The 22,050-nt window shown below is 39.0% G+C and overlaps 2 protein-coding genes across 4 annotated transcripts in view; one reads left to right on the forward strand and one right to left on the reverse strand.

The window, feature by feature from the left end:
• Positions 1-863: 863 nt before the first annotated feature.
• On the reverse strand, positions 864-7,186 carry tamm41 (TAM41 mitochondrial translocator assembly and maintenance homolog). 2 transcript variants are annotated; one of them, XM_046383313.1, is made up of 8 exons: positions 6,786-7,186; positions 5,563-5,745; positions 5,176-5,268; positions 4,765-4,915; positions 3,934-4,079; positions 3,185-3,350; positions 2,429-2,491; positions 864-1,722 (listed from the first exon to the last, which is right to left on the reverse strand). In XM_046383313.1, exons 1-8 carry the CDS (start codon positions 6,921-6,923, stop codon positions 1,631-1,633), a joined length of 1,032 nt encoding a protein of 343 aa, XP_046239269.1. In that variant the 5' UTR covers positions 6,924-7,186; the 3' UTR covers positions 864-1,630. The 2 variants fall into 2 exon arrangements, with proteins under 2 accessions (XP_046239269.1, XP_046239270.1); XM_046383314.1 differs by lacking the exon at positions 6,786-7,186 and having other exon boundaries at positions 5,673-5,751.
• An 8,433-nt stretch (positions 7,187-15,619) lies between these two features.
• syn2b (synapsin IIb) overlaps positions 15,620-22,050 on the forward strand; it is a 71,578-nt gene continuing 65,147 nt past the window's right edge. The window contains exons 1-2 of one of the 2 annotated variants that reach the window (XM_046383316.1): positions 15,620-15,683; positions 16,144-16,639. In XM_046383316.1, coding sequence (XP_046239272.1) covers positions 16,200-16,639 — 440 coding nt within the window. In that variant the 5' untranslated portion in view covers positions 15,620-15,683; positions 16,144-16,199. The other variant, XM_046383315.1, reaches the window with a different exon arrangement.

Consider the following 22,050-nt stretch of genomic DNA (forward strand, 5'->3'; position numbering starts at 1 on the left):
ATGCTGAACGGAACAGCCAGTGAAAGGCATGTGAGGTCAGCAAACCGTCCCAAGGTACACAGACAAATAAAGAATGCAGCACAGGCTGGTAGATCACAAGTGAAAAAGAAGAGCAAACAACAGATCATGCAAGGTAATGCGAGACTACCTTAACATGAGTCATGTGCCAACTGTTGGCTCATGATGTAGCAGTGATTTAAAAAAGCAAGGGGCAGTACCAGGAGGTATCCATACTGACTGCAATATGATGAAATGAAGGAAAAACAGACTTTTGTCATAGTACTGACCTCACTGATGTACACCATTTGATGATTTTATTTTCCTTGAAAGATGCTGGTTTTGTTTTTTAATGGACATATTTTTTGTTCAAAATGTAAATCTAACTCCTTAAAAAAAAAAAAAAATTCTGTATTATACATGTTTGTACCCCATCAATCTGTCAGTTGAGTTTGTTCTTGAATAATGCAACTGAAGCAGGAATAAAATGAGGATGAGAGAGAGCAAGGAACTAATGTTATCAGAATTTGCGAATAAATATATTTAATCAACACTTACCTTTCTGATAGTGGTTAAATCAGTAAAACCAGATAATCCTTATCAAGTAGACTAACGATCAACAGAAGCAAAAAAACAAGTGAGCTCAAAAGATGCAAAAAGACAAACGACGTCCTCTTGTATTATGACAAGTTGCAGAGCAGCAGTGACTAAACTTGGAGGAACAGTTTGAGTTGTAAAACGAAGATGATGTTTAATAACACAAGAGGATATTGTGATGTTCGGCAACGGACCCAACAAACTTGTGATTTCCTTACATTGTGGACTCTTGTTGGATTTAAAAAAAAAACCAGGGTAACCACAGATGCTGTTGTATTAAAAGGTTTATTCAAACCCATTTCTTATAAACTGATTTACAGCAGGTATTTGTGAAGCACCAATCAATGCATTTTCCCATCAAAGACCTCCAGCTGTCAATATGACAAGCTCATAACAACACGGTGGAAGGAAGGCAAACAGATGTTAACAATGAGGAACATTTCTCTCATGAAATACACATAACCCTACTTTTTATTGTATGAATGGCGACATAAATGTAGTACAGCCATCAAAAAAAAAAATGTGGTTAAAACAAAAAAATGTAGAAGTCTTTGGCAATCTGAGAGCGGGATCAGCAGCGTGTGTGTGTGTGTGTTTCACATGTAACACCAGTCCACTTCTGAAGAGAGCTCAGAAGTCTTTTCTTCTTGTTGCATGCTGCACTCACACTGTTTTTATGCTGTGGCTCAAGCTGATTCAGCAGGTTCTCGCCAGTCGCCGCAGTCATTATCCAGAAAGGTCCATTCTGTAGTACCATTAAATGTCAGCTATAATTCAGTCTGGCTCGTGAAATGTCACCCTCTTTTCTACAACTGCATGATAAAGGGCAGTTGTACAGGCAGTTCTACACTATTCAAACACGGACTTACACCTGGTAAGCGATTCCCATTCACAGAGGTTATGGAGTGGCACAACCAGGGGCGAGTGTGTGATTGTTCAAGCCACAGTTTTTCCTCAGGGTAAAAGCAAAGGATGGACGTTGATTGTCTAGCTGACGGGTTGTAGAGAAAGCCAGGCTCCTGGCAGAGAGACAGGATCAGGACATCTGTGAGACAGACGGCTTCCTCCTCCAACCCTTCCACATCTTCATCAGTTTCTTGGAGCTGTACGACACAGTCTTCCACAAGCCTGGGATGGACACATAGTTAACATGAACATTAACAATCAACGTGAAAGAATACAGTTTCAACATTATAACAGTTGTTAATACACACAGGAATGTTTAAAAACAGTTGTCTAGTTTGTCAAAAATTCCATTCCATTCCATTTCTTAAAAATTAACAGCGTTTCATAGAACTGTCCAAAGTGAGAAGCACACAATGCTTAAAGGCTACGTTAAAGGAACAGTTTGACATTTTGGGAAATAAGCTAATAAGCCTTCTTGCTGAGATTTACATGTGGAGACTGATACCAGTCTCACATCTGGATAGTAAATATAAATAAATATAACCAGTTAGCTTAGCACAAAGACAGGAAACAGGGAAATAGCTAGCCTGACTTTGCCCAGAGGTATCAAAGTAATTTTTATACTCAAAAAAGTATTTTCCATGCTTGTGGAAGGATTAAACAAATGCAATACATTGTGCTAATTAGCTTGCGAAATGCCGGTAGGTGGCATTTGTTACTTTTAAACAGAGCCAAGTTAGTCTCCTCAGCTGCAGTTACATGCTAAGCAGCTGGTGGCTGCAGCTGCACAGTTAGCGTAGCTATCAATTCCTATTTCTTTAAGGGATCTGAAACAACAAAGAAACCTAAACTAACATAGCCTAACAATATAGCATTTTTATTGTTTTATTTTTTGTTTGCATCAAACAAAAAAGAAAAGAGTTCCTACCCGCTGTCGCAATGCCTTTGATACTCTGTGTTATGCTGGAAGATTTCACAATAGATGAAATACCTAAAGAGGAGCAAAAACATGAAATTTTACAGCATCTATCATAATATTTTGTTACTCTGCTGCATGATTTTATGGATGCCGCTTATGGGCAAAGGCCATAAAACCTACTCACAACCCTTCAACACAATTTTCCCCAAAAGAATCAATGTAGAGAATAAGGATTTACTGTTTACTCCTTTAACATGACATTAAACCACTACTCGCTGGATTTGTCCTTAAAATGACACCAGTTAGTGTTCAGCTTGTTTTTTTCAGATGTGATACTCTCAGACAGGGCAAGGACAATTTGGGTACATTTGCATGAATGATGCGTTTCAGCATTGTTTTCCAGTACATTTACCCGCTGTAAGGTTAAAAACAATCTGCTACACTGTATGTCTGTATTGGCTGTGTTAGCATGCTGGGACACTGGATTCCTAAAGTTATTCATTTGTAACACAATCCTACCTTATTTAATATTCACCACACACGATAATGGCCTTGATCTGTACATGCATTATGAGTGCACAGATGAGTGAATTTTAATGGAATGTCTGGGAATGATGGCTTTCTCCTCTCATCGATCACACTCACTTTGTCTGCCTCTTCCTCTGTCTCCATTTCTGCCAGTCTTACCATCATCATGCATCACCTTCTACATTAGGTCATCTTTTTCTCTCTTCTACATCCCTGCACTCATTCTATAGTCCGAACCTTGTTGCACGACAGCTCCGCAGTCTGGGTCCTGAGCAACCTGCAGCAGGATCTCTTCCACGTCTCGGTTTTTCCCCGGAGGATCGACCAGCTTTGTGATCTTTTGCTGCAGGGTCCGAGGCAGTGCCATCAGCTGGATAAACTGGCCCTCTGGACTTTTGTCAACCTGCAGAACAGAGATGCAAACAGTAGAATGTATAGCAGGAGCAGCAGCAGCACCAACTATCACATCCACAGGTTAGATAAACTAGAGACCAATAAACAGAGAACAAAAACCTCCTGCAGCTTATGTAAATGTAGTCAAATACATGTACTTACTTCATTAAAATAGACCATTACAATTAGGGATCTCTTCCTCACTCGAGGGTTCATACACTATACGGATTGTAGAGCCCACTGAGGCACTGTGATTTGTGATTTTGGACTGTATAAATAAAACTGACTTGACTTGTGTGTGTTCAAGTTTGTAGAAAGTTAGTTTGTATAGCAGATGCTTTGTTAAATTCACAAAGTCTGCTTCTGAGGAATGAAACAAAAGTCAAAAGTAATTTTTCACACTGATATCCATGGATTTCTGACGTTTTAGAAAATTTTGGTTTGCTGAGTGAGTGAGTGAGTGGTGAGTTGCAAAAATGTAAGTGGCAAACTATACATACAGCACACATGGTACTGCTGTGATGCTCACATATAAAGTGAGACAATAAAAGTAGGTTTGGCTTCGGTGCATTCGTATGTGTTCTGTGTTTTACCTCCAGTTTTCCTTGTTGAGGTTTGTAGACCACTTGCGGGCAGTCCCGCAGGATGTTGCTGTACAGAATCCGGAAGTGCTGAATGTTGTCTTTGACGATATTGGCAACCTTGGATTTATCTTCCCCAATCACCATTCGAAAATCCCCTAAGATACACCAACAAAATGTTTTAGCTGAAGTGCAGTATATGTGTTATGATATCTCCATTACAGTCTTTGCTGTCGTGCTATACTGTAGTAATTACCAATTTTAAGATACTAAAATCCTTATTCTGTGAACTTTCCAGAAGTGACATAACAATCATTAGCCTATTACTATTATTATTAATAATATTAATATTATGCAAAGTCAAAATATAGGAGAATATCAATTGAGCTGCATCAGTTTCATCTTCATCACTGCATCTGTACAAATCATCCAGATTAGTTGTGTGTATTGAGGTACTAGAATCATCAGTCTGATTTACCAGCCCGTTAACTCAGAACCTTCCTGAGAGACGGACTGCAAACATCCAGCATGTTGGATCACACTGTACTATTGTATATGTATTAGTATTCAAAGTTTTTAAACCACACAGGGTGGAAGATTATTACAAAGAAAACCCCAAGCTTGGATGTCATTCACAATGTGTTTGTATTTGTGCGTGTGTTAGGGTGCATGCATGGGTGTGGGTGTGTATTTTCTATATCTACATCTAGAACACTTATCTCTGTGTAATTACTATACGTACTGATACATTTTGGGAAATGTGTATTTGAAAAAGGCATGAGTCTTATAATTGTGCATGTGTTGGATTTTCTTCAGGTTTTTGTAGGTGTATAGAATAGCTACCAGCATAAGAAAGACCGGCTATCTGCAGGAAGAGGTCTTCCTCGCTGAAACTCTCTGGCAGCATCAGGAAGGAGGCTGTCACAGCACTCTTCAGGTTGGCCACCAGAGCAGCACGGAGCTTTCCATTCTCACTCTGCACCAGCATTTTCACCTGCATGCATGTACACACATAAGGATGGATGCAAACATTTGACAAAATTACAGGAGGGAGTAAAAGAATGAGTAAGTTAGAGATCATAACATGACTGAAAAATAAATTCCACTGTCTCAAATAACTGTCAAAAACAGCAAAATATTTGACCAGTCTGACATTCAATAGTTTGTTCAATATATACTTGTATAATTACATAATAAGTTTTATGACAATGAGTTTTTCTGATTGATCCAAAACAGACTGATCATGATACTAACTGGTTTGTGAAGGCGTCCAGCGACATACATGGTGTTCCAGTGCATCAGATCATCTATCAGAGACTCTGTACTAATCACACCATATTTGATTATCTGAGAAGAAGAGGAGAAAGTTATAAAAGCATGTGGTTAATAAAGTGTAGGCAGACAAAAAAAAAAAAGCCTCAGACCAAGCAGCAAACTCACATTATTTCTGCAAATACCAGTTATTGTATTGTCACAACAAACACTCCTATCAGACCAATTACAAAAGCAAATTCCTGTAAAAAACAAAAGCACAATGAGAATCTAAGACTGCTTAAGGAGCACTCCAGGTGTGATACTAGAAGTACTGCACGCAGAAGGTTGGTGTGGAAAAAGATGCAGACACATAAAAACTACATTTACCCTCCCATCCACTGGCACGAGCGTGTTGTAATATACCGAAGCCCCATGTTCATTTTGTATGGAACTGATCATCGTGGGCCCCAGCAGCTTGAGGATGGAGTAGTGTTTACGATTCTGCAGCAGATTCATGGTATGCCATGTCACTGGGTCGTCCACCGCAAGCACAAAGTCCAGCATGTTCTTCTACATATATTACAAGTAAACACAAGGGGGGAAATTAGATCATCTTATACAATATATTAGGACACAACTTCAAATTCTACCACAACAGAGAATGTGAATGATGCAAAAACTCAGTATTGTTGTTTATCAGCTTTTACTTTAATCATATTGTGATGACATGATAACATCGTATTAATTAAGTTCTGTCGCCCAAATTAATGGGCAAATTACACAACAAAAAAACAACAAAGTTACCTGCTCAGTGCACTGAAAACAATTAGATACACAAAAGAATTGTAAGGACAAAAGTAATGGAATGTTTATACACTCATTTAACAATTTTACAGACCCTGGGTTTGCATGGGTTTTATGCACACTATATATACCATATACTCTATATCTATCTATCTATCTATCTACATGATATATACACATATGTATATATCTATACATATATAAGTATATATCTATATATATATATATACACACACACACAAATGTATGTGTCCACATACACACTGTATAGACATAGACTTTAATGACGTCACATCCTAAATACAAAGACAGATTTGCAGCTTTTGTCTATATGTGCAGGTTAGATTTTTGAAATACTGGCATTGGAATACTGTGATGCACAGAGTAATTATATCAGAGAATGAGTCATGTTAATATAGGGACATTGATTATTGATGATGATGATATTGTAGTAAACACAGTAATACAGTGATACTGACTTTAAGCAACCATATGGTGATATGGTGATACTGACCTCAACCACATAACCTAACCCTTCATGTTTTAAGACTGAGCTAATTCCTAGCAGTGTACAATCTTTACTGCAAGCAGGTGAGGCTGAAAAACTTATAACCCTGTAACACCAGACAGAGTTCAGAAAAATAAAAACAAAACGTGCAAAAGACAAACAACAGAAAATACAACATAAGTGGTAAGTGTCTCCTTTTAGGACAAAATGGACCATTAGTCTGATTTTATTTAAGCATGTTCAGGCAGCAGTGTGGTGCAGCTAACTGAAAGAAACCAGCAGGGTAAGTGTCACTAACCTCCATTTGACCTTGGTTGGTCCCGTGCTGTTTGAAAACACCAGATCCATAGGCAAAAGCTAAACTGATGTCCTGAGGAAACTGCGATAAAATCCGTCTGTAAAGCACGCCGGTGTTGTGCAAAGCTGGAAGAGTCATTTTGAACTAGCTAGGATAGCCTTCCAGCAACAGCACGAGCTAGCTTATAAGCGGGATAACCGACTATATTACGTACAAAAAACTAAGTACCGTTCCCACAGAGTAACTGATACATTTCAGACTGAGCGGCTCAATGCCTTTATAAACGACAAAGGCAATGGAATAGCATTAAAATTACAAATTTTAACGCTTAACTACGTCCATCAGGTCACATCAGCTGTGTGCTTGACAGTCGAGTAAAATATACGTCACCGAGTGTGCTGCGGGCTGGAGGCTCATGGGAAATCGAGTCAGCGATGGAAGGTAAACAACCTCAACCTTTGCACTGCTATCAGAAAGCCAGATTATGATTATATTGCCAGTTTTTTTGTACTTCGCTGCGTCTATGATTCAGAACAGTCGCAAAATGTAAAGTGAGCAACATGATGCTCCATTTTGGCACTTAGAAATAATCGTAATAAAATGTAGACAGCTCTAATTTTAGCCACCAGAGGGTGCTTTTCGACCAAGTTTGATAGGTTGCAATGGGGTAATGCTGATTGTGTGTGTGCACTCAGATCAGAAGCTGTGTGCAGTTGCAGCAGCCAGTATCGGTTGTATTATGCAGCGTGAAAGTCTCATCTGCGAGGAAGTGATGACAGATGGATGTAATTATCTAAAGATAACATGAAACCACAGTCTTTTGACTTTGTTCAATGCATCTGTAAATAGCCTACATTTGCTTAATCATGCAATTTCCTTCACTTTTGACTTGATGCATTTATTTTTCGGAGGTTAATGATAATTGTGAGAGTGAGTAAATACACGCTGACATATGTAGCTACGGTTTATCTAAAGTTTTATGTCTGAAGTTTAATAGCCGGCTCAACCAATCGTAAAAACGTTTTTGGTTTGTTTGGTTTGTTTTGTGATAATAGAACAGACTCATTTTGGTTTCTTTGAATTTTTTATATTACTTTACACATTTTACAAAATGATCCATGAGAATTGAATCATCTTTGGCAGCAGTGTTCGGGGCTTGAACTGCTGGGGAAAAATGTGAAAGCAAAGCTAACAGTACTGCATTTAAACCTGACATGAAAAGAGAGGTCACATATTTTTGTTTATTTCAGCTTCAAAATTCTTACTTTGCTTTATACCAAATACCTTCTTAAAAGTAAAAGACACCAATCTCATCTGTGAAAATGAAAAATGACTGCGAGGTTTGCGTTAAAATACTGCAGCAGCAACACCCAAAAACCTTGTGAGGCCATCATCAGTCTTCACCCTCACGTTAGTCTACTTATTGGCCTGGTGCTCACATCTATTTGAATGAATTAATACTGAATGTGGATTCATGACAGTTAGCAATATGTCTGCAGCTCATTATTGGATTGTCAAGAGCAGGACAAATATTATTTTCTCAGTAATTGTGGTGATTTGTCTTTTCAGCATAATGAATATTGATAAGGTCGGTCAATCCTCAATAACAAGCTCACTCACCCTGTGCATTAATTCAGGGAAAGTGAAGCACCAGTAGGAGTAAAAAGTCTCTCCACTTATCCATTTGTTTGTCCTATACTACATCATATACGTATTGAAATAACACTTGTGATCATGACCCTATACATGTGCTTTAGTCCATCTATGTTTTCTGCTAGCCTTCAGGCATTTCTTCCTGCCTGTGTTTCCTGATCAGAGTGGCTACTTTGGAATAGGGATGGGTCAATACATGATTTTATTGGGGATCACAGTAATGAATACTTATATGTTTCTTGTGATGAATTTCCAGCATCAGGATTGGTGTGTTGTGATAACTGTCAATATCCTCACACGAGCCATTTGAAAAAGCTTTACAAGGGCTCACTGACATAGAGCCCTATATTGATTTCCTGATTTATTCTGAATTGCCATAAGCACAGCTATAACATTAGATGGCCGCAGACCAAAAGAAACAGTTTAAATGAAGTAGAAGTTATTTTATTTTACAAAAGCTCTTTCTTCTCATTCAGTGTAGCCTATTAAGTAGAAAATCAAAGTATGTAGAATTAATATCACTGTGCCTGCATTTATCAACCATGATGATGACCATTTAATATGCTGCAGATATCCATCTTGTTTACGTTCAGCTGTATAAGAGTCACGTTAGTTAGCCTACTGCTTATGAAAATGCAACATTTCCTGGTATTGCTGCCTCAGAATAAAAGGTTTGAAATACCAAAATAAGGATGGACTTGTAAAAAAATTTATAAAAAATGAAATGTTTACTGACCCAGATCCCAGATCAGCCACTGCTTTTAAGCATCATTGAATCAAGGCAAGCACATCATCGTTTTAAGACACCATCAAGCGGGTAGCTTTTTGTTGTAATGAAGATCTCAGCCACGCTGGGCTGATGCACTGTGAAAGCCAGCACGTGTATGGAAAAGAGCTTAAGAAAAACCACACTTGCTGTGTGTGTCAGCCATTTGGTGCTGGGCGCAGTATTGATTTTAGCCACAGTCATGAGACCACACAATAGAGACCAAATGTGTTTGAAAATGAAGCTCTGACATATTCATGCTAATTTATGTTAATATTTAGAGCACAAATATGATGTGTTTATATATGGTGCTAGTATTTTATGCTCAGGGGTAGAGGGATCAATATGTTTAGTTCATTTTTAATAATTTTTCACCTTTTCTAGTCTTTGAAACGGAATGCACTGCTCATCCATTTTGCAGGGCTTGTGAAGCATCAGATAACTTGTGGCAAACTAGACGACAGGAACAAAAGCTTGTAAATTTATTTCGCTATCCACTGCGAGAATCTTTTCATCACACCTCAGTCTTCCTTCACAGTGTTTGTGTGGGCCAGTGTGAAAATGGCTGAAGCGACTGGAATGAAATCGAAGGCTGTCTTTATAACTTTTTGTTCGGAACAACAACAACTAATTAAACTCAATCAATGTTTGGGGTGATTGCACATTGATTTTCTTGTCTGAACTGATTTGAGTTAATACCTGTCCCAGGTATTAGTCTGAAAGAGGCACATTATTTACAGCTTACAGTGCCTCAGCTTGTGTTTAAGTGACCACCCCAGGATCAATTCATTTGGACATCTACAGATTTGATAGATTGACTGGCAACGACCCAGACTGCAGTTTAGCCTGCAATTAAGAGTTGCTGTTGAAGTATAAATAAGTCTCTTACCTCGCAGCGACTGTAGCAGGCATATTATAGCAAAACTGGCAGAAGCTCACCTGATAGGAGATTCTACGCCATCTTGCATACACACACATCCTCTGTACTCAGACACAAACATGCACACACACACACACATACTAACTAGGAGAATCTTTTCAGCTTTTGCATGCCTGTTGCCATGGAGATTGCCATTGCTGCCCATGCCTCGCGAAGGAACATCAAAAGAAGATGCACCATTAACCACACACACACACACACACACACACATACACACACAACAGTGTAGATGCACAGCTGCTCCAGGCCCCCACAAGAAGAGACAAACAGAAGCAGTCACTTTTATCTTACTCCACTGAAGGGTTACAGTGTCACTGAGCAGGAAGTAAGTCCAAAATATTAATAATACTGGAGTCAGACGCAAGAGAAAACTGACGTAAAATATAGATAAAATGAGACTAAGTGACAATTTAATTGTTAACGCTAATAATTTCAATCTCACTTTAGCTTCACTCGATTTATTTACTTGATTAAATAAGTCTGTAGAATATTTTATTTAAGGTAAGTGATGTATGTGTTTAGTGAAAGAGTTCATGTAAACCAATGAAAAAAGAGAAAAATCTGAAAAATCAATCTGTGATATCAGACTGGATTGTTCAATGGTACATTAGTTCATGTGTTGTTTTTATATTGCACACACACACACATACACACACGCATTATTAAGCTATGATGTCTGAATTTTGCACCTCCTCCTCCACCTGGCAGATGTTTGTTTCCACATATAAAATCACCTGAAATCTATAGCTTACAGATTGAATTTAGGCAGACTTTAACTGCCAAGTATCTGAATGTCTGGTCAGTAGCAGGTACATCTTTATGTATTTTGCACATACATGCCCAGTTTCCACTACGATATACAGTAGGTGTGTGTGATGTTTATGGGTCCATATAGTTTTGGTCATGTTGAACATCTAGCAAATCTTTTGGAATAAGCGGTTGTATTTAGACCTTCAGTGGCCTTGGCTGCTGCAAGCTTTGCTGTAGCCTCACCTCCACCCCAGCATCAACCGGCAGGACAGTTCTGAAGTTACTATCATTGCTCCACAGTCCCTGCGGCATAGAGCTTTGTGTGTCTCTGCAGTGAATGACCAGGTGAGAGCCAAGACACCAAATATCGACTGTGGATATTCTACCTTCATATAATATTGTGTTTATTATGTTATGTTCTAAATCTTTATGATGCATGGTGCTGTTGCTAATTCTTTTCTTCCTACCTTTCTTTGCTTGTGTTATGTGTAAGTGTTCATCACTAAGTTGATTTACCATTACTTTAGTGCTTTTATTGTTTTGTTTCCTGAGCCAACTTTTGTTCTGCTTGTTGCCATGGCAGTTTTGAATCTTGAATTTTGTGTTGTGTCTATAAATATGCAGGACAACTGGGCCTATCGCAAACTATCAGCATCAGTCTCTTCAACAAGCAAAGGTGTGCTGTGTGTGTGGATGCGTATGTACGTGTGGTGTGCACAGACCTGGTTAAATGGTGTTTTGGGTGAGTTGTGAGTGGGTGTTTTAATCTCACGGCTCCATCCATCCACACAGACCTGTTAAAGTTCATTCAGAGAGCTATCTTCTATAATAGCTCGGCTGATTCTACACTATTCCCTAAAGTAGCTTCAAAGCTACGGATAGCCGCCTAGATTAAAATCTATGGATAACATAGATTTTAAAAATCCATATGTATAATATACAATATATACAATATATATAGATATATATAGATATATATAGTTCCTTTTTTTTTCTTATATATGTTTTTTCTGAGCCAAGGTGTCAGAGCTCATTTCTGATGCAGAAGGTATAATGATGTGACACCTGTAAAGGTCTGCAGTTGTAAAGCCTTGTTTAAAGACAAGACTAGATTGTATCTTTATAACAGCATAGCACCATAACAACCCTGTTGTTTCCTAGGCTGAGCCCCCTGTGTTTTCAGTAAACCTGTTGGTGCATCTGAGATTACTCCCTGCAAGGTAAACCTCCATTTATTCATTTTTATACTTCAGCATTAGCTGCCCCATTACATCTAGCCATTAAAAAGTTATTTATCAACTGAATAAAATTTGTATGAGGGGAAATTGAATTGAATAATTCCTCAAAATTTAGAAATTTGCAACAGTATGCACTCCCTACTGAGGTTGTAGCATGTGTTACGCCATGGCCACCTGCTGTCGATGGCAGATGTGTACAGAGCTCACATATTCTGGTATTTTGTGGATTATCGAAGCCACAAGAGGTTTACCACTTGCATACTCACCCACACACGCTCGGAAATCTGCAGCAAATCCCTCAAAGCAACACACACACACACATTAAAAATCATGAAACATGTAAATATCCTACCCTCCAACAAAAATACAGTTTTATGTGCTAAAATACATTATCTACTGGTGAAGGATTACATTATAGTGTTTTTGTAATCGTTAAATGAATTAGTGTTAAATATATTACCTTTACTTTCATTAGGGTTGATATCACTACTAATTATTAGTAATCAAGTAGATAATATTTGGAAATGATTTGTATACAATTGTTGTAAACATTTAAAAAATTACTGAGATGGATGTAACTAAGTAACTAAGTATAATTTTGAGGTGGTTGTACTTCAGTGTTCTGCTATTCACTCTGTCCACTCCTATATATTTTGGAGGCACATATTTTACAGAGTACACATTACATTTGCTTGACTTCAGTTACTTTGCAGATTCAGATTATTCTAATAGGATGTTTCTGCTGACTTGTAATCAATCAGATAGTGTTATGGGCGGGGCATGCTGCCTACAGACAGAGAGAGGATGCTGCATCAGAACGAAAACAGTGCATTTTAAAATTTATGCATTTAATATACACTATATAGACAAAAGTATCGAGACACCTCTTTATTATTGAATTCAGGTGTGGTATGGAGCTTTTTTTCAGGGGTTGGGCCACTTACTTCCAGTGAAGGGAAACATCAGTACCTATCCATATAGTGTATTTATACTGATATTCAGAAAAATGCAGGATATCAGACTGATAATTAGCGAAGGCTGATAATCAGTCCATCTCTAATTCTGTCTTCCTGTTAAATGTGTGCATGCATGAATACTGGACATACACTTGACACTCGAAACAGAGATGCAGCAGGGCTTTATGTGTTTGTATGTGTGTTTTTGTGAGTCTGTGCTTGTAGCGTATGTGCACGTGTGTGTTGACAGATGAGTCACTGTAGATCTGCTGTTTACATATCCTTACTGTGTTTCCTCCAGCGCAGCAGTACAGATTATATCATGCCCTCCTCTCTAAGCTATAGCTACACCATACTGAAGATGATGTTTAAAGCAAATCAGGAATGCTATAAATGCTGGAGTGTGTTTTTCTAAATGGCACTGCAAAGAAAAGGAACTATTGAGCATTTTCCTAAAGCACAAATTGCCACTGTTTAATCCATGACTCCGTCAGCTGCAGAACTTCATGCACACACGTATTATATAATGTCTGTTTGGAAATGTGTGTTGTGTATGTGTGTCATAAAACATGTAGGCCAGGATGAGCTTAGGATGTCGCTACAGTTCACACTGCAGCTCTGTGACTCACTCCAGCTCTCTTATGGCTGACTAAACACAGCCCCCCACACCCCACCCCGCCACACACACACACACACACACACACACACACACACACACACACACACACGACTCATCGTGACTTGCTACAAATGTGCATGTTATGCACAAAACGTCTTTTGGGGACTGAACACAGATCAGTTTATTGATTAATTTTACCGTGTTGCTTGAATCTGAAAAACATTTTATGTGCTGGTATTGCTATTTGAACTTGTTTTTTAATGAAAAGAAAATGGGTTCATCTTTTTATTGTCGTGCCGCACATAAATAAACAAATTTAGATGCACCATAGAGGCAGAATTTGGTGTTGCACTCCTACATCCAATGGTGAATAAAAGTTGAATGCTGATGGCTGAGTGTGGTGCAGTGTTGTGCATTAATCTATATGGTGCTCACTCTTCTTGTGCAAATTTTTAAAACAAGAAGACACATTATGAGTCACTTGAAAATAAATTGCTGAGGTTCAAAAGAGATATTGCCACATAAGGGGTGTATAGTCAGTTAAAAAGACAACCTTTCAATGACATGAAGGTCAAGGAATATATTTCAACTGAGATAATGTCAGTGCAAACAAAATCTCTATTGAAAGCTGTTAGCTTCCAGAAATCTCAATTCCTGATGCTGAATGAACAGTCAAATCTGATACATGGGATATACAATATCTACCTTATGTTTAAGGAATAACTGCCCATTGAACATGGAGGTGTATCTTTGTTTTCTTCCACTGTGGTTTTCTAATGCCAACTTGTTCGCCTTAGTGCGGTTCAGACCAGTGTGAGATTTTCTTCCCTCGTGAATAATCTTGTTTCTCCTGCTTTGTCCTGTCATCTTCTGGCTGTTTTTTTCCCCCTCTTTTTCTTGAAGAGAATCTAAGAGCTGCAAACAGTGCAGACACTGCCTGCTGCTGCTGGCATTTAGGAATAATGCTCTACTCATGCCTTGAAATAGTGAATGAATAATGAAACAAGACATAGGGAGGAGATGTTTGTTTAGGAATGAGACATTAAATAGAGACAGAAACAAATCTATTTTGGTATCCTTTCATAGTTGCTATTTTGAATGCTGATGCTATAACGCCCTTAAGTGAAATTATCAGCAGGGTTTTATTGCAATAATGATAATTACAGACTCTATTACAGAGATCAGAGGATCATGAAAAAAATACATCCAAAACCTTATTGAGCACTATAGGGTCTCCTCACGCCTGCCCAGCCTTGGTCTGCACCATTATTACTTCCATGTGCTGATTTCTGAAACATTGCCAAAGAGCAACGCGTTCCAGTGGAGGGAATAATTTCATTGATTAAATTGGTGAATATAGTCTATAGGAACAATGAGAGAGTAATGAATCTCTGCCCGTCTCCTCTCTTCATTTCTCTGTATTTGTACTGTGCTTTGCTTGGGTTTCTTCATAGTGGTTTAGATTACAAATCAAGCCTGCCTCCCATTGTGCCACGTGCTTTTAATGGCAAAATACTGACACGGGCACATCCTCAGAGTGGGGATTACTTGTTCACTTCCACGAGAATGAATCCACCGGAAAATGTGTCAGCGCTGTCACATACATGAGCCTATAATGGAGGGAAAAGGGATGAAGAGTGGAAGACTGTTTGAGGTGGAGGGTAGAAAAGATGGATGGAAGGAAGCATGGTGGGAGAAGGAGGTGGGGCTCGTAGAGCAGGGTGGATGGTGTTTCCATCTGTGAACTCCACCTTATGCACGCTCACAGGAAACCCCTTCCAGTGGTTGCACACGGCACGCAGCCCTCCAAGGCTGCAGCACGACACACACACGTAGCCTGTGATGTAGGACGATGATGACAGGAGAGAGGAGGAGGATGAGGAGGAGGGAGGGGGTGAGACGGCGTGCCGCGTGAGAGAGTGAGTGAGTGAGCAAGCGAGAGGAAAAGGCCAGAGGGAGCGTGAGCGAGTGAAAGGGTAAGATAAGCGGAGAGAGCAGCATCTCATTCGGCTTGCAGCAGCTCAGGAGGCAGGAAGGCAGAGTAGAAGGGGGAAAGCACCAGTACCTCATCGAAGGGGGCGACACCACACCTCTCTCTCTCTCTATCTCGTTCTCTCAGACATACACTCTCACACGTCACACATGCATTTGTGAGGAGGCGTGAGGCTCAGGAGGAGGACCATCACATACATGCACGCTGTTTTGCTTAGGCTTGTCTGTGCTTTGGAGAGCTGTCTCTTGAAGACTGGACCAGAGCTGTATCCATCGCTTCATCCATCCTGTCCTTCATTTCTGCTTTCCATTCCTCCAACACAGGAGCAGCTCTCCATCAACTATCACCACGATCATTGGGACTGATCTGCTCTCTGTCATTCACCTAACCTCTGATCTCTCTGTACCCATCTCTGCCCATCTTTGCTTTTGCTCTATTAACAGCCAAGAAATCAAGAGATTTAGAGAGCGACTGAGAAACCGACCTTTTGACCGCAAACATGAACTTCCTCCGACGTCGTCTCTCGGACAGCAGCTTCATGTCCAACCTGCCCAACGGCTACATGACAGACCTCCAGAGGCCTGACCCACCTGCTCCTCCTCCCCCGACTGCTTCATCCCCTTCCCAGCAGGGTGCAGCCACGGCACCTGGCCCTGCCCAGTCTCCAACCAAAGCTCCAGCACCGTCCCAGGCACCAGCCAGCTCCCCCGCAGCTCAGGAGCGGCGTCCGAACCAGCTGGCTCAGCAGCCTCAACAGGCCCAATCCACCTCCTCCTCCGGAGGCTCTTCTGGCTTCTTCAGCTCCTTCAGCTCCATCACCAACGCAGTCAAGCAGACAGCTGCATCCGCCGCCGGGTTTGTGGAGCAGTCAGCTCCATCTCCTTCGCTCTCCAAGAAGTTCAAGATCCTGTTGGTCATCGATGAGCCCCAGCATGAGTGGTAAGTGTTCAGATGCAAATGACTTTAATGATTGGTTGAGTTTTGTCCAATTGACTGATGGGAAGTTAATGCAGTGGGTGGCTGTGTTAACTGGCACACTGTTTCCGTGTTTTTGGGGTGCTCGACAAATTTGGCATAAAAAATGTTTGGTTTATAGTCAGACAGAAGGAACATGATTTACTGTGTGGGTGCACTGGCTTAATACTGACTGACACGTATAACTGATTTTAATCTTACACGAACTGTGAAATTAATTCTTACATCCTTGTGTCTTAGTCTGTGGGTTGTTGTTTTATATATGTATATATATATATATATATATATATCTTTATATTAAACTGTAGTCTCCTCTCTCACTGAAGCTGCTCCCAAAATAGAAGCAGCTTTATTAATCTAAACAGACAGCTTTTCTCTGGGGATTTGGATTCACACATCCCAGCTCACAGCACCTACCTGCGTCTGTTTTTGTGTGTTTATGTGAACCTTTTTGACGCCAGGTGCATGCATGTTTATTCTAATATGAGTGTGTGTGTGTGTGTTAGAGAGTTATGAGTAAGTGCTTCCATCCCTTGAGAGCACAAGTTGGCTAACAGCATATTATCCTTTTCCTATCAACTCATACATCACACACTGTCATACAAGAGCATGTAGCTCTGAATAAAACATCACCTTCTACAAGTGTGGAAGAAATGTAAGCCCTAGCCTCTGTAATAGTGTTGCTATCAGAACTTGCTGCTTTTTGTTCCTGAAAATCACATTTTCTGACTATAAAGGTTTTCTGTGTGGTTGGATGGTAGATTTTACAGCTATTCATTGCTACATTATTGCTATGTTGTTTTATCTTGTCAACCTTATATTGGATGGACGTGTGATACAATGGCAACTGCATGAGACACTTTTGACCTTTTGAGTTTAATGGACGTTCAGGAGTGTCATCAAATGGCGATTATTGTTTGGCATTCCACATAAAACTGTGTTTACCGTGATAAACAAAAGAAAATGTGTGCTATGGTCAAAAGCAAAGCAGAGCAAGTGAGTAAGTGGAATTTGAGTTGAGGGTGTTGCTCTTTCCAAGCTCATGAATGAGGCTGGCTTTTAAGCCAACAAGGATAGAAGTCCTAAAGGGGCAGTCTTTAGAGTTCATAAAACAACATCTGCAGCAGTGCTGATTTTGGCAGCTATTTTCGATTTAGTCGTAGTCTTCATTTTAAAATGCTTACAAGTTTTAAGTGTTATATTTAATTTTTTTAAATTTTATTTTATTTACTTTTTTTACCCCTTCAGTTTTAGTTTGGCTTTAGTCAACGATAACAGAAAACAAATGACTTTCTAGTCAACTTGTAGGCAACATGTTTTCTCTCTTTAAATTAATTCTGTTAGGCTAATACACTGTAACACTGGAGTGCAGCCAGTGTTTTCTTTTTGAATATGCAGTTTTTGCAGGTTTTACCCACAAAAATTGCAAACAAAATAATGGAAACAGTCGATTAATATTCCTACTTGGCCTTAGAGCTAAGAGATCAGACACAAATATTTGCTAAATAAAAAGCTATATATAAATTTGTTTATTTAAAAGATTTAAACAGGCTTGAGTGCCCAGAGAGTATATGAATATGCCTGTTTGGTATGTTGTAGGTGTCTGATTCTGATTTATGCATCTGCAAAATGTAAAATGTAAATGCAATGTGACTTTTAAATATTTTGTTCCAGTTTCAGTTCTCTTTAAATTGGTATTGTGCAGTATTGCAATACCATAATACTGTCTATTCATAATACTATCTATATTACTGGAATCTGTTTTGAAATAAACTGGTTCCAGGTAAAATTCATTAAGCAATATCTGAGTTACACACACATATACCAAATTATTTTCACTGTCTAGTGCAGGGGATATGGTTTCCAACACAATCAGCACAGCACTGTCTTTAAAACCATGTATTATGCATGTGTGGACACATGCTTGAGTGCTGAGGTTCCCGTATACTGTGTTGTGTGTTGACTGAATGTGAATGATAGATCTACATTATGCTAATCCTGTATCTCTTGCTGTGAGTCTTTTGGTGATTTATGGTTGAATGGCTGCCACCATCATGATGTGAATATGAGACACTTCAGCCTGCATTCAGAAAAGAGGGGCTTGAATGCATGGCTTTACAATCCTGATTCAGCAAAATATGTAATGACCACACATTAAAATTGCATCTTTATCCTCATACATTATGCTTTTTTTCCCAGACAATGATCATTTAAATTGTAAACTGTCAAATCTGAATAAAAATAAATGAAGGTGTTTGGTTTTACTGCCTCTTTGTACCTGCTGAATACATGAGCAAGTGCAAACTACTGTACAATGTCAGGGGAAAAACTGATAGAAATCCTGCATAATAACTTATGGCCTTATTGCTGTCCTTTAAAATCACTGTTATTGATGTTGTTGAAAACTGTTATGGCCCTTTGGAATTTATTTATATGATCTGTATCCTCTAGCAATGTTTGATTTGCATGATACTGGTTTTACAAAGAGTTAATATGATTAATCTATATTTATAAGACATGGATAACACACATAGAGAAAAATATTAATAAAGCAGGTAGCCAAATAAAAGCCGGGTTTCTGGTAATGGCCACAGGCGTGGTTGACATGATCAAATAAAGGCCTGCCCCAAATACAGGCAGCAGGAAAATGTGGATGGTGGATGTCCATGCCAAATAAGCTTGTTTTACATTTCCCTCACTTTAATATAAACATGGCAGTTCATCTTTAGTGTTAATGCTGCAGTCAGATAACAGGGAAAATTGAACCAATTTAGGAATCAAAGAAGCTTCATACTAAAATATGAGCAAATTTACTTTTCAAACAGAGGGAATTAGAAAAAAGGCCTGTCTCTGATGCAAACCTGCTTCCAATAAGGCCTGGCTGATGGTAAATAAGGGTCCTAGCTACTGTTTGAGGAAATATGGTATGTAAGTCTGCACTGGCTACCAATTCATGTTATAATACAATTGCGTGCTAAGTGGAAACCGTAAAATATAACATATCGATATATAGTGGCACAGGAAGTATTCGGTTCGTATAGGACTAGAGTGCAGCTAATGAGTATTTCTGTTTGGGATTAATCTGCTAATTATTTTCTCAGTTAATTGATTGGTTGGTTTGTAAAAATTCAGAAAATGGTCAGAAATGCCATTACAGTTACAAAGTGACACCTTTGCAATCCTTGTTTTTGTTCAACTAATATAATTAAGAAATTTAAATAACTTGAAGAAAAAGTAGTAAGTACTTGCATTCAAGAACCTGAGCCATGAAATGTTTTTCTGTTAATCGACTAACAGTTGCATAGATACTTGTCTATCCATATTGGCTCTATTTGTAACAAAACATCTCAGTTTAGAACTTGTGATGGTCTTTCTATGTAAAAATCTTATTTTGTAAAGTAACTAAAGTTGTGGGTGGCACAGATAAGCGGTATGGAAAATGAATGAATGAATGAACTAAAATTGTCAGATAAATGTGATGGAGTAAAAAGTACAATATTTCCTTTGTAGTAGACTAGAAATGGAAAAGTGGCATTAAAGACTCAAGTAAAACACAAGTATCTCAAATTGCTAAAAGTTAAAAGTAATGTAATGTGACATTTAAGAAATGAAATGCAGTGAATTTGGAATTTCACAGGCTATTTTCCTTTCATTTTGTTTGTAAACAATATTTCACCCAAAGAGCTCAACATAAACATTAATGTTAATTCTCTGGGACAGAGAAGACAGAGCTTCCCTCAAAGCGTCTGGGCCAGAGAAGCATTCAGCTAAACGTTATTGATTTTCCTCTGAGCAAAGAGTGGGGCTAGAGGCTAATAATGTGGAAAACAAAATTCTACACTTGAAATTCCTACTCTGCAGTGATTCAATATGAGGTTCACATTCAGGCTATTCCTTATATATTCATTATAATGAATGCATATTTGGTTTCTTAGCTTTAAGATGCCAGTACATTCATTTGGTGGACGGTTTTGTCCAATATTTGCATTTTATCTCTGTTGGCACTCATCCCAAAGCTGTTGGGCAGACTACTGTGATAACTTCTATGATAACACATGATTTAGAAACCATTATAACATGTATGTACTATATATTTGTACAACATTTCACTCTGAAAGGCACATTTGGTTTAGGTTTCTCTGAATCAATCCCAGTTTACCATAACACCCCTGAGTACCAGAACACTTGCCATCTGACAATCTAATACAAACAGGTCACGCTCCCATGCTGATGAATTACAAAGAAGCTTTGATGAACAGATTGATGGAGGGACTAAAATGGATGGGCATGCATTTATTTATTATTAGTTAATTTTGCCTGTCAATTATGATGAACTAAAACACCCTAATAACCATTGCTCAGTGCTTTGATTTTGACAGACTTCTTCTGTTCTCCAATTTATTTAAGTTCTTTTCATAAATCCATCTAAATTTTGCATTTTGTTGCACTCAAAATTAACATTAAATGTGCAAACATGCTATAATGCAGACATCCCTGTTAAAATAGCTGCACCACAGTTATTGACAGCTCATTCTCTGAGCTCTCAAAAATCAACTGTTCTACACTGATGGTTTCTGTGCACCAAGATAACAGACCACAATGAAAAAGCTGCGAGATGAGTGAATGTTGAGCATATCAGCCTGCTTGTGTGTTTGTTTGTGTGTGTGTGTGTGTGTGTGTGTGTGTGTGTGCTCATGTGTGTATGTGTACAGATATTCCTGCAGTTGTGGGAACAAAAACCAGGATTTGGCAAGTGATGTTTATGGTTAAGGTTAGGTGGTGATTAAGCCTCCAGGAAATGAATGTTAGCCTGTGATGTCCCCAAAAGTGATGGCTGTGTGTGTGTGTGTGTGTGTGTGTGATTTAGACTTTATGTAACAGTCCCAAAGGGGTAAGAGACCGTGCCCTCCAGGGTCTTTCAAGGTGATGCTGGCGCAGAGGGGAGGATTGAGGAAGATGGAGGGAGAAGATCTGGGAATCTCCTTTCATCGCTCTTTCTTCCCTGTTTGTCTCACCATCTCTATATGTGTTTTTCTTTGTCTCTCTGCTTTTTTGCTGTCTCTCTCTGCCTTTTATCATGACGGTCTCTCTGTGCGTGGCTCCAGAGAAAGTGTTCCGGGTTCATGATGTGATACAGTAATGAGAGGAGACGTGGTGATTCAGCAGTTTCAGCCCAAAGGCTACATCTGCTCTCTTTCCTTTGCTGTCTATATCTGTGTACATCTCTCCCACTCCCTTTTTCTGCTCTCCCTTTCTTTATCGCTCTATTTATCTGTTGTGAATGAGGATGTACTCTGCAGGTTTTGCCTTAATACCATTGAGCGTATTTACCACCTATTTTGCATAAATACCCACCAGAGCAGACTATTTTTGAC

The sequence above is a fragment of the Scatophagus argus genome, chromosome 3, assembly GCF_020382885.2.
Source record: "Scatophagus argus isolate fScaArg1 chromosome 3, fScaArg1.pri, whole genome shotgun sequence".
In the NCBI taxonomy this organism is placed as follows: Eukaryota; Metazoa; Chordata; class Actinopteri; family Scatophagidae; genus Scatophagus; species Scatophagus argus.

Coding starts and splice junctions, on each gene's coding strand:
- tamm41 (XM_046383313.1), bottom strand. CDS start 6,923: ATGACTCTTCCAGCTTTGCACAACACCGGCGTGCTTTACAGACGGATT. Junction 4,916..5,175: donor CTGGACGCCTTCACAAACCA/GTTAGTATCATG, acceptor ACATGCATGCAG/GTGAAAATGCTGGTGCAGAG. Junction 4,080..4,764: donor AGCCGGTCTTTCTTATGCTG/GTAGCTATTCTA, acceptor GGTGTATCTTAG/GGGATTTTCGAATGGTGATT.